Source organism: Chaetodon auriga, chromosome 22 (assembly GCF_051107435.1).
Source record: "Chaetodon auriga isolate fChaAug3 chromosome 22, fChaAug3.hap1, whole genome shotgun sequence".
In the NCBI taxonomy this organism is placed as follows: Eukaryota; Metazoa; Chordata; class Actinopteri; order Chaetodontiformes; family Chaetodontidae; genus Chaetodon; species Chaetodon auriga.
In genome coordinates this window covers 5731918-5743823 of record NC_135095.1, presented here as the reverse complement: position 1 = coordinate 5743823, position 11906 = coordinate 5731918, and the positions used below count along the sequence as shown (strand labels likewise).

At 46.8% G+C, this 11906-nt stretch overlaps 1 protein-coding gene across 2 annotated transcripts; it reads right to left on the bottom strand.

Annotated features, from left to right (window-relative positions):
• Positions 1 to 502: 502 nt before the first annotated feature.
• Positions 503 to 11413, bottom strand: pik3cg (phosphatidylinositol-4,5-bisphosphate 3-kinase, catalytic subunit gamma). 2 transcript variants are annotated; one of them, XM_076722924.1, is made up of 24 exons: positions 11279 to 11413; positions 10417 to 10636; positions 10122 to 10293; positions 9778 to 10040; positions 9437 to 9523; positions 9260 to 9360; positions 8989 to 9158; positions 8678 to 8865; positions 7975 to 8082; positions 7784 to 7871; positions 7269 to 7698; positions 7093 to 7191; positions 6868 to 7003; positions 4875 to 4940; positions 4607 to 4750; positions 4316 to 4397; positions 3849 to 3952; positions 3616 to 3762; positions 3442 to 3532; positions 3229 to 3359; positions 2753 to 2864; positions 2505 to 2662; positions 2246 to 2327; positions 503 to 2082 (listed from the first exon to the last, which is right to left on the bottom strand). In XM_076722924.1, the coding sequence occupies exons 2-24, from the start codon at positions 10627 to 10629 to the stop codon at positions 1883 to 1885; spliced, it is 3372 nt and encodes a 1123-aa protein (XP_076579039.1). In that variant the 5' UTR covers positions 10630 to 10636; positions 11279 to 11413; the 3' UTR covers positions 503 to 1882. The 2 variants fall into 2 exon arrangements, with proteins under 2 accessions (XP_076579039.1, XP_076579040.1); XM_076722925.1 differs by having other exon boundaries at positions 10417 to 10632.
• Positions 11414 to 11906: the final 493 nt, after the last annotated feature.

Genomic DNA, 11906 nt, shown 5'->3' with positions numbered 1-11906 from the left:
CCTCCACACGGTTGACATTTAGTAACAGCATATAGGAAGAGGCCGTGGGGAATGAGGAGGCTTGTCATTCTAATCCATTCAGACCCTCCTGTGCATCGACACATATACGGCACTTTAGGGCCATAAAACAGAGGAAGACTTCATACATTCACACCCACTCATACCCACTTTCCTGTTAGAGTAGTGGAGGAAAAGGAGGAAAATATGCAAAGACGTAGGCAAGGGAGGGAAGAAAAGGAGCAGAATGCTCGATGTGGTGTCAGTGGTGAGACTTGTGGTGTTGCTCCATCTTGTGGCCAAAGTCAGTTATTACAGTTGATGCAGTTTTGATTTGGATCTGACTCAGGGTCAGAATCAGGACACGCATGAAAAAGATGGAAGATATGAGAGAGAGGAAGGTCAGTTATTACAACTGTAAAATAAAACACAATAAAGTATTTACAGCACATCATTTTAATCTGATATTGAAAACAAAAGCTAAAACATTTCAGTTATTTTGATTGAAAGCGTTTACAGCAAAAAAAAAAAAAAAAAAAAGCTTGAATGCAAAATATTATCTCTGAAAGGACAACAGAAGGTTTGGATCTTTCCAGCAGTTTTTTTAATGACACTTTAAAAAAAATACTGATTTTTAACCTGGTGATGCTTCTTATAGCTTTTAACTCCAGCTGGGAAGTAACTTGTGCTCATGTGACAAAAAACCAGAATCGAATGTTAATTATGAGCTTGTTGCTTTTCACAGTTGGTTTGTGTGGTCACTTAATATCTACTTTTTATTTCATTCTCGGTGTTTTGATGGTGTAATTGAAATATTGCAAATCATTTGACAGCAGACAAAACTTACACGCTCCACCGTCCTGGAAGAGGTGACCACAGCACTGGTCAGCATGTGCAGAATGTCACCAACGGGCCACCGTAGCACCACAAAGCCATACATGCGCAGCTAGTTACAATCTAGCCGAATTAAATTTGACTTTTAATCCATATGTTCAGAATTTAAATTTCACGAGCACCAAGTTATTCAAGTCGCCTGAGAAGTGTTCCTCAACAATCAGTGCAAGGAAACAGATTGTTAAAAACATAAATAATAAAACTTCCTCCTTAATATTACATTATTTTCAATCTCTGTGAAGGAGAATTGTAAAAAAAAAAAAAAAAAAAAAATATATATATATTTCACAGACTGATCCTTCAATCTTCAGCTCCTCTGGGTCTGGAGGGACAGTGCAGCACTACTTCAACAACCAGTGTGACATGTACCACCTTAAAATGCAAACAGTGTGAGAGAAACGCGCTTCCTCAGCAGGAAAGGACTCTGAATGAGACGGCTAGAAACAGGAAGTCGCTTGACTCTGTGAAAGGATGAAAACGGAGGGTGTACAGATCCACTTCCTCTCTCAAGAGTGGATTCTTATTTCGAATTTTGTCTGACTTGGTCCAAGCTGTGAAAACAGTCGCTGCCGTGGAGCTGATGTTCGCTCCTGGCAACAGAATTAATTCCTATAAACCTTTACGCATGCCAGTGGAAAGTCCCAGGTTATAATCCTCATGGATTTTATTCACTTTTCAGTCACTCTTGCAGACTCTTGTGCAGTTTTGCTTGCAAAGTTCCAGCCTTTTTCAATAGTTTCTGAAGGGATTGGTGTTTACACTCTTCTGCTCTCATTACTCTTCATAAAAATGTCTTTATATTAAAGCCATCCTGTGGTCTAAAGTACAAAATCTGCATCTGAGGGTATACTGGGACTTAATTAAAATAATTAGCATCGCTTTCCAGACTTTTCCGTCCTCTGCTGGACGCTCTTGTAAGACTCTTATTTACATGAAATAAAAAGCAGAAATGCATTGAGGAAAAACTGTAAGACACTTTCTGTACAGAGCGCTAAGTGGACCGTTTCTCCACACCCTGCTTGATCCCCAGCACCAGATGAACAAACCAGTTGATCTGCACCATCCAGCCTTTCTCCCTGCAGATCTCGATCTGGTCCAGCAGATGGCGCTGTGCCTCTTCCTCGCTGCGGCCCACCGTCAGCGCCTCGCGGATGTACTCTATATCCTCCTTACTCGTCAGCTGGGGCATGCCTGTGGACGGCCGAACAATAAAAGTCTGACTTTTCACACGCAACTATTAGTCCTGAGGCTGCAAATTGAAATAAAATCGAAATCTAACAACTAAAACCACATTTCAACGTGATTTGAAAAAGAAATGATAACACATTGGTTTTGTTGAGGAAGGAAATCGTACCGGTCATCAGCATCATGGAGAAGAGGATGATGAGCAGGTTGGTGTGGTGGCGAAGGGCGAGGTACGCCTTCACACACACGTCCTGAGACGGAGACAAAGGATGCACATACACACAAATGAGTGCAGAGGTTACAGAACACCTCCTCCTCTCACATCTGTGCCCTGTGACCACCCTTCTGACCTATCTGACGTGTAAAAAGATGCTGAATGGATGTTTGTGCGTCTGTGTGTAAATTTAGCGCGTTCACACGATCTGCACCTGGAATTTCTGGAAGTGGGCGCTGCTTTTCTTTCCCGATGTTCCCATGACGTACAGGAAGTCTGGCGTGAGCACGAAGGGAACCCACTCCTTACTGATTCCCATGAAACTCTTGTAATTCCCCAGGATGTGGCCAAAGTCGATGTGGAAGAGGTTCCCTACAGAAACACACACACCGGAGAGTCATTCATGTTTTTTTCTTCTTTCTCAACTCCATGCCGAATGTCGACACATACAGACGTCATTACCAGATTCGGTGATCATGATGTTGTCGTTGTGACGATCCCCGATACCCAGGACGTAGGTAGCCACGCAGTAGCCACCACAGGAGAACAGAAACCTCTCCACAGCCTGCTGGAACTACGAACAGACGGAGAAAATCACACCTTAAAACACCTTTCTCGCTGATTTTCCATCGCTTCATTGGGTTTTGGTTTGAAGAATCAGATTCTTGAATAAGAAACTGTGCTGGGAAGAAAAACTAATACATCTTTCACTGTATCAGTAATGCAAAGCCTCAAAAAGATATAGACTCTAGAGGTGTAGGTGCCACAGCTGAAAGTGCGTGTGTGTGTGAGCGTATGTGTGATGACAGGAAAAACCTCCTTCCCGTCTGTCATGCTGCTACTTCCTGTAACGTTGAATAAAACAGAGCAGCTGCAGGAGACAAAACAATCATATCGTGCATTTTCTGTGCTGACTGCCACGGGGCTGCCATGTGCACCTTGTCCTCGCTGACACACTTGTCCCGGAGCCACTGATAGAGGATTTCATCTTTGAAAGCGCCGGTGCTTCCCACGACGCTCTGCTGGATGTTGGCGATGGTGGTGGCGTCCTTGACGATCTCAATCATACCTATAACACAGCAGTAGAGACAGAGGGAGGGGGTTACTATCACACGATGGCTGCGGTGTTCAACTCGTGACTCACAACTGACCTATTCTGTTCCCAGTGGAGATGCAGCCATACGGTAACAGACACAGATCCAGTGATTCAGTCTCCCAGATGGACTCCATGATCAGCAGGATCTGCGGGGACACGGCGGGAAACAATGTAATCTTTCCTCGGTCATTTGCCGCCGTCTGTGCTACGAGTCTGTGCCGCCGCTCACCTGCAGGATGAGCATATCCTGTCTGAGGTCATCGCCGTCTTTGAAGATGATGCCGATGGGGTCTTTGGACAGAGTGGTGGGGTCGGCCCTTTTGAACTGCAGCCACAGAGGCTTCTTCTTGGATGCCATCACTTTACACTGCTCGATCTGAATGCACGGGCACAATAATTACCTTCACATGCTTTATGCTGTATTGGTGCCACTGCCTGCGTATGTGCGTGTTTGTCCCTCACCAGCAGGGCTCCAGCTCTGAGTCCAGGATCGTAGGGGACTCTGAAACTCTCCGGCAGACCTGACGACTGCAGAGTCTCCAGCTTCTGACGCAGCTGAAACACCACTGATGAGCACACACACACACACACTCTCAGCTGTAGTTTCTTGACTTGGAGGAATGTCTCATCTTTAAACCGCGGTAAATTGACGAGTTAGATGCACTGCGACTCCTGAGTGTCAAGTCTTTCATCTCAGCGGGTTCCTTTTGCTCCATTTCAGGCAGCAGCTCACACACATTTTACAGTTTGATGGAGTGTTTTCCAAAACAAAGGGCTTAGTGTCTGAGAGCAAGCAAAGTGGTTGGTGATGTAGCAGCTGCAGCACTGACAATTAGCACATGTAACAGATGTGCCTCAAAGATGGAGCCTAACGATATACTGTGCTTATTCAAAACAGAGCTGCAGAAAGTTTGATTTCCCCGCCTCACCTTGTGCGGTAACGTCGTACTTGTCAGCGGACATGGCCTTGATCTCACGGGTGACTTTCTGCAGAGCGTCAGTCATCTCCACCTGGAGAGCATCAGTTCACTGTGTCAGTTGCTGGTTAGCAGAGAGACTGCAAGTCTGATCTAAAGGGACGCTACATGTCACATGGCTCCCTCTCGACAGGGGCCTGAGGGTAGAGGTTTCCTGTGCAGTCCCTTGAGGTACATTTGTGATGTTGGGTACATAAAGATTGGAAACCACTGGTGTACAAGATATGCAGACTTATTGCTCGCCTGCTTCCTGAAGTCCTGAAGCATGTCCTCGCCACAGCCTCTCAGGTAGGCCTCCAGCAGGACGGCGTACCTCTGCTGGTAATGCATGGACTGGGCAATCTCACTGCGCAGGAACCAGAAGAGAAAATGACCGATACGCTTACTCTGTGGAGAGAAAACACAAGGCCGACTGTCAGTGTCAATCACAATGCATGCAGGAAGCTGCAGGCCAGAGACGCTAATACTGTCTGATTATTATAACATCAGTCCAGATGTTGGTCCTGCTTACCCTCAGAGCTCTCTTCAGCAGGAACCTGACCAGGGCGCTGTCATGGTAAGGCTCAAACTTGACCGCCTGCAGGACACACACACACATATACATACAAACCAGGCAATTTAGCTGCTGATGAAAGCATGAAGTCAAACAGGATTTTCAGGTTTCAGTGAACACGCATGCATGCATACACATGAAAACACATTTTTTATTAATTTTGTTACTGTTGACATGAGAGCCTCTATCAAAACCTGTCTGGATATAGTCCAGACCACATGGTTTTCTTTCAAAAATGGCACCCTGAGGAGTTTTTGACATGTGTGCAAAGAGAATAGAGGAAGAGGATCTCAAGCCACCGTAAAGAAAGCCACATTCAAGACAATGCAAAAAAACAGCCTTTGTAAATGTCTCGTGAGGTACAAAGTGTCATAAAGGTGTGTGAGGCTCCTCAGGGACACGCACAAAAAAAGAGTAGCATAACCTTCACATGGGACCTTCAGTTCAGAGGTTACAGTGTGGTGAGGCAGAAAGTGGACTGTGGCGGTGAAGGAAGTGCAGTGAAAACACAGAGCTCACTGTGCTTACTGAAGGAAGTAGAGAGCGGTTCAGCGGGTCAGAGGCGTGAACAGACGCCAGCCTTGTTTGAGAGGAGTTGCAGCTCGCAGCTGGAAAGAGGACGAGAGCGGCCGATAGTCGGGGGAGGCCTCAGAACGTGGAGTTGGGCTGAGCTGAACAGTGACCTGCTGCGCCGTCAGTCGTCAGAACACAATTCTTCAGCAGCTACTTTATTATAAGCTATGCGAGGTCTATAACAGGGGTGCTTATGTAATTATGTCCTGCAATTGTAGTGCAAACACAAGTAACATTTCCCAGGCAGCAGCATGTCTCTGTGTTCACAGTATGTAGCCTATCTCAGAATACATTCTGAATTGAAACCCTCCACATATCACTGAGGTTCACAGGACACAAAGTCAACAGTATCTGTGACGGGGAGAGTCATTTTCCTATCAGACCAAAGGGCCCTTTGCTGGCCTCGGTCGTTAATTCATATTGCACATGCAAAGCTGACCACAGAGTCGCCATGGAAACACATCAGAAGACAAACACGCAGTGTGTGTCCGCCGAGCTGTCTCCCCTCACCAGCTTGTGAGATCAGGTGGAACAGGAGAGTTAGAGAGAGAAGTGCTGTGTGAGCCAGATGTGCTGTGTTTCACAGACTCAATCATCAGTGTGTTCAAATAAAAAACGATCCTGTGCTTTAATGACTGTAGTTACTGTGAACAATGACAGCTAGAGGTTAGCCCTGACATCACTTGGCAGAGCTGACCACAAAGACTGGAAACAGGCGGACACTCCTCCATGTTTAACTCACTGACATGTTATATGCCATTTGTTTAATCTGTCCAACAATCAAATCAAAGTCTTTGTGCTAAGCTAAGCTAACCAGCTGCTCACAGTAGCCTCAGAGAGCAGACATGAAGCTCTCAAATTAACTCTCTGTAGGAAAGCAGATTCAATTCAATTTCCTTTATTAGTCCCGCGAGGGGAAATTCCAAAATGTGATGTGTCTGAATTTTCCAGTAAAGCACCAGAAATACACATTGGACACCTTTTACAGTGTTATATTAATGACTTATTATTATGCTACAGTTGGTCTGGGTGAAGCAATTTCAACTCCTATATGAAATAAACTTGGATAGCACCTTTAATACAAGACATGCAGCTCAAAGTGCTTTACAACAAAGCTGATGTCTTGCAGGCAAAATCGTAATTTGCATAGTAACTACAGCTGTCAAACAAATGCAGATGAGTAAAAAGCGCATTTTCTTCATCTGAAATATGGTGAAGAAGTGTGAAAAGGCAGAAAATGGAAATACAAGTTCCTCAAAATTGAAGTTTGGTAAGGCACTTGAATAAATGTAGTGAGTCACTGGTGCTTTCAGCTGTGTCACCTTAAACAGGTACGCATACAAAAAAAAAGTCAGAGTAAAGAAGAGAAAAGACACACCTGCACAAGCTGCAGAAGGTACCTGAGCACATCATCATCTTCCAGAGTCTCCAGCTTCCTGACGGCCATCGAGCGAACCTGAGCGTCCGAGTAGTGACAGTCCAGCAGCTGCATGGCCAGGCCGACGTCCAGGCCGCTGAACGGGAACGACATGGCGACAGGTGATGGGACACGGAACCTTACTGAGGACAGATCCATGTGGTGGCAGTGTGAAAGGCCCTTTACCTGCTGTCCCACGCGCTGCTGCGCTCCAACAGGCGGTGTGCTGCCAAAACATCTTCCTGTTTCCCCCACCTGACTGAACCCAGGAGCTTTGGGTAGGCCCTGGCGACAAGAGGGCGGTGATAAATATGCAGCAATGACAGCAAAAACAGAAATGGAAAACAGTGATCCATAAGTACCTGGGGTCGCGCATGCACTCGTGCCTGAAGTGCCACAGCAGCTCTTTGTCCTCAGGACTGAGCGGATGCAGAGGGTCGGTTGCCACGATGGCCGCAAACTGTTTCTTCAGGTGGTTCGGCATCTCCCTCTGACCCCTCTCCCCGCCCTCGGCCTCCTCGCTCCCCGCCCCGACGTCCCGGCCCACGTCGCGGCTCTTGGGCAGCACCACGGGGTAGCAGTACTTGTCCAGTAAAATGGCGATGGCCATGGTGGAGGCCTTGTCCGGGTTGGTGGCCGAGGTGAGCTTGTCTGCGTTGATGCTGCTGCTGCTCTCCTCGCTCTTCTCCGGCATCTTCCACATGTGGAGGATGAACTCGCCCTGGCGGAGCAGGGAGCGGTGGTCGATCAGCAGCAGGTTGACGTAGTACAGAAGGCGACTCTTGGTCTTTCCTGAAAGGTGGACAGACAGACAGAATAAAGCCTCGCTCTAACGACTGTCAACACGACGCAGTGGGTAAATGTTAGCGGACTTCACCATCATGGCTGCCTGTTCCCGCTGTGCTATCCTGGTAGGCTGAGCTTCCCTTGGAGTTCGGCGTCTGGGGCTGCTTCCCGCAAACCACCTGAGCGGAAAAAAATAGTCATAATAGCCAAAAATATATATCTGGAGATTCACTACAATGATTACTACTAATCAATGAAAAATAGCCGCGTCTGTCTGTTTACCTGGAGGTTGAGCCGCGCTCCTTTCGGCAGGTCCCTGATCTTAATGTTAAACTCCAGCCAGCAGTTCCACAGCACTTCTTCACTGAAGGTTTTCGAGGACGTCCTCTCCTGAGAAAGTAAAGGCAGGGTGAAAGCTCTGCTGTCTCTGTGCTTCCTGAACTCGCTGGTTACAGCTGAGACAGCGGAGGGTCTCAGGTCTGATTTGCTCAATCCAGTTTAAAGCTGCAATCCTTCAGATTTTCATAAAATCAAAACCCTGCATTTGCTATAATTTGTGGTCATTATTTTTCAGCTACATCCATTAAATTTATCTACGTACTCTCTTAAGTAGTTTTCATTGTTAGTGGCGGAGTCCGCCATTCTCCTGCAGGATTCAAACTGCTGTCACGCACCAAAGTTTTCACAGACAGAATGCAAATTGAGCATTATTGTTTTGAATTTGATCTCTCTGATATCAGCTTCGCTCTTACAGTCATGTCAGAAGCCACATTAAAAGCATCCAGCTGGTGAAACACTGGGAGGCTTTTAGTGTAAACGTCATGTATTTGTCACTGAGGTGACCAATTGTCAAAAATGTGTCTATAAAATAAGACATGCTTATTTTCAGCATTATTTTGGGACAGCAGTTTCAAATGCTGCGTCATAGCTAACGATTTTAGCCGCCGTGAAATCCACATAGATCACAGCTGTCAGTCTGAGTTACCTGAGCTAAAAGCTGCTGGCCGTGGAAGATGCTGGCCTCAATGAAGACGATGAGCTCTGGGATTTTGGGGAGGGACGGGATGTCAATACCCAGCACCTTCACTCTGAACTTCCTGTTGCAGTCCCACATGGAGATGGTGAACACTCGCTCGTGGTCCTTCTCGTCGATGGTCAGCTGCTCATGGGTGCCTGGCAGAGGGAAGCAAGGAGGAGAATTACTACCACCGAAAGACGGACCGGCCAAACCTCAATGAACTGGAATTTATACATCGAATACACCCAAACAAACACAGTACACTTGTCTTAATTTACCTGCGACTCCGGTGCAGTCGTCCACCTGCGCCCAGTCCTCCTTCTGGACCAGATCCAGGCTGGGATCAGGTGCCGTCTCCAGAACCAGATGGATTTCCTCCCCGTTCTTCAGACACTGACGGATCCAGTTGAAGTTCTGCAGAGGTTTGTCTCCATACAGGTACTCCTCCCTGCGTGAACAGACGCCGTTACTTTCAAGAATAACATAATAACATAATCCAGTGTATTACTTTTACTTTGCAGATGTGTTTCAGCATCTGGCACTCTGTACCTTCCACACACACGCAGCACAAAGTCAGCCTCACACATGTTGTCAGGGATGCCCAGCAAACCTCTCTTATTGGCTGTCTTGGTGAAGAAACTCGCCAACACCTGAACAACATGGAACGCTGTCAGAACGTATCACGACGACAGAAGAGAAAGCCGTCAACATAATGACATCATCTACCTGCGCTGGCGGGTCATCGATGGAGACCTTGATGGTCTGGCTGGCCGTGCCGATGTGGATCACCACCAGGATGTGATTGTTGCTGACCTGAAAGGAGGAACAAATCCAATCTTCTTCTAAGATTCTAAGAAACTTTCCCATCAGATTCTTGAGTTTCCTCATGACGCTTCAGTTTCATGTTTCAGGAAACTTAAATCAGCCTGCATGTGAATTCTGATTAGATGCGTTACTTTCAGGCAATATCACTGATTCATCCTGCTGCTTTGGAACCACTGCAGTACACTCAAAAGGCAATTCGTGAGTTCAACGTTCAATTAATAAAATCCATCGAACACACTCACCTTGCTGAGCAGGTGCTCAGGCAGCAGCTTGCAGGTCACCCAGGGGTCCATGGAGTAGAGCTTTGGGTCGCGGTCAGACAGCTCGATGCGCCTCGGGGTCAGCAGCTTCCTGCGGGTGAACTCCAGCTCGTCGTCGTGCACGTTGCTGACATCAGTCACGTCGTAGCCAATCAGGTAGTTGAGGTAGCGCTGGTACTGCAGGGACTCGTCTGACGGCTGCGGGCGAGGAGCCAGCTGGATCCGCCCGACATCTTTCTTCAGGGCTTTTAAAACACAACAGACGTGTTTGACAACATGTTTTGCGACAGAGTAAAGCAGCTTCTCGGCTCGTCGCCGGTTAGTACCTCTCCAGTAACGAATGCAGTCCAGCGTCTGGAAGACCTGGTGCTTGTCGTAGATCTCACACACGTTGCCTTTCTTCTGGTAGAGCAGGATGCAGTGGTCGGGAGAAAAGCGCTGGTAGAAGTCAGGACAAAGGTTTAAAGTCACCGCCTTCAGCCACACCTGAGCTTTCACCTGCGAGACAAGAGATGTGTACGCAGCAGATCAATAGGAGGCATACTGAAAGCTGCTGCGAGGGCCAGCTTACCGTCCATAACAAATAATGCCAAGTGTTGACCATGAATGAGCGCGTCAGACCTGTTCCACCGTCCAGTTTCCAGCCACCTCCAGCAGCAGAGTGTCGGGGCTGTTTCCGCCCCGCGCCGCGGTGGGCAGGACGAACTCCACGGCGATCTGATCCATGGAGGCGCAGGATGACGAGGTGATGGCCTTCTTTCTCCTCCTCCTCCGGTTCTCTTCTCGCAGGACTTTGGGCTCTTCGTCGCTCAGCTGGATCTGCTTCCCGTCCATCGCCTAGCTTGAGGGGGACGCACAGAAAAATATGCTGAATACTGAAAGATATTTCAGTTTAATATAAGGTAAAACAAGGAAAAGCAGCATTTACTGGCACTGTCAGCCTCCATACCCAAAGCAAAGCACTGAGGTCTCATTGCTTTCTGTCTAAAACAGCTGTGACAATCCAACAGAACTCATTCTAGAGGAAATCTAAACAACTGAAAACTCCTACAAAAAAAGCAGACCGCCATGATGACAGCCACATTAAAGCATTTCTTTAAAAACATACTCATGATCTTGGCTGACTGAAGTGTCCTCAGTCACAGGATGAACTGGCTTCAGTTTCCCTTCTGCTTCTTTCACATCAGCAGAGGAAGTTTTGAAGCAGGAAGCAAAAACTCGAGCCAGCATGGATGAAAGTATGAGTGAACGGAGAAACAGTCTGCCGCTTTCAAAGACTGCGTGTCATTTACATTATTATTATTATCTATAACTGCAGTGAAAATGGACAGTGACAACCCCGCGAGGAGTGAATCAAACTTTACACAGCAGCCATAGCGGAACTGCGTGAGTCTGTGCTGAATGTAACGGGACAGCTGCCATAATTATCGGAAGGAGAAGCGTCAATTTTGTCAAAAAACACATAGTCTTTGTTGGGACTCACCAATGAACGCAGACGGCAACGACACCAGGAGCTTCGGCTGAGAGTTTCGGCATTTATGCTACATGAAGAGACCACAAACCAGAGTGAAAACAGAGTTTTTAAGTTTGTACCAATTCTCTACTGAGGAACCGCTGCGCCTCTCCTCGGGAAGTATGTCAAGCTCGTGCGGCTAACCTCTTCTAACCAGCACAGGATTTCCGGCTTGTCTCTTCAAAATAAACGTACGACGGCTCTAGAAAAACAGCATAAAGAAGGGTAGCCATGAAACCCTGAAGCCATATTTTAATTTTCTGATTGTTAGCTGATCTGCAGAAGTGATGTAAAAGAGGCAAAGGGACTGTTCAAAGCTATGGTGAATATGGTCTCACTTTCAAACAAAAAGCCGGGGTGACCAATCAGGTTTTGTCTCATCCAGACATGAATGTTCACTCCTTGTTAATACACACGAATAATTAATTATTGAAATAATAATTATTCCAAATTCCGTTAGTTTGAAGTTTAATATAATCTATTTTTATAATTTATTTCGAACGTATTGACCGGAAACGTTGATATGCAATCATGTCTAACTGATCTACGCTGCTTTGATATGCAGTTCCACACCATGACCACGAGAGGGCAGTGAACA

What these genes read in the sequence shown, in the direction of transcription:
- pik3cg (XM_076722924.1), bottom strand. Translation starts at nt 10,629, where the DNA reads ATGGACGGGAAGCAGATCCAGCTGAGCGACGAAGAGCCCAAAGTCCTG. An exon ending in CTGCATTCGTTACTGGAGAG is followed by an intron (nt 10,041 to 10,121) that starts GTACTAACCGGC and finishes GTGTTTTAAAAG; the next exon opens with CCCTGAAGAAAGATGTCGGG. An exon ending in CATCATGATCACCGAATCTG is followed by an intron (nt 2,663 to 2,752) that starts GTAATGACGTCT and finishes GTGTTTCTGTAG; the next exon opens with GGAACCTCTTCCACATCGAC.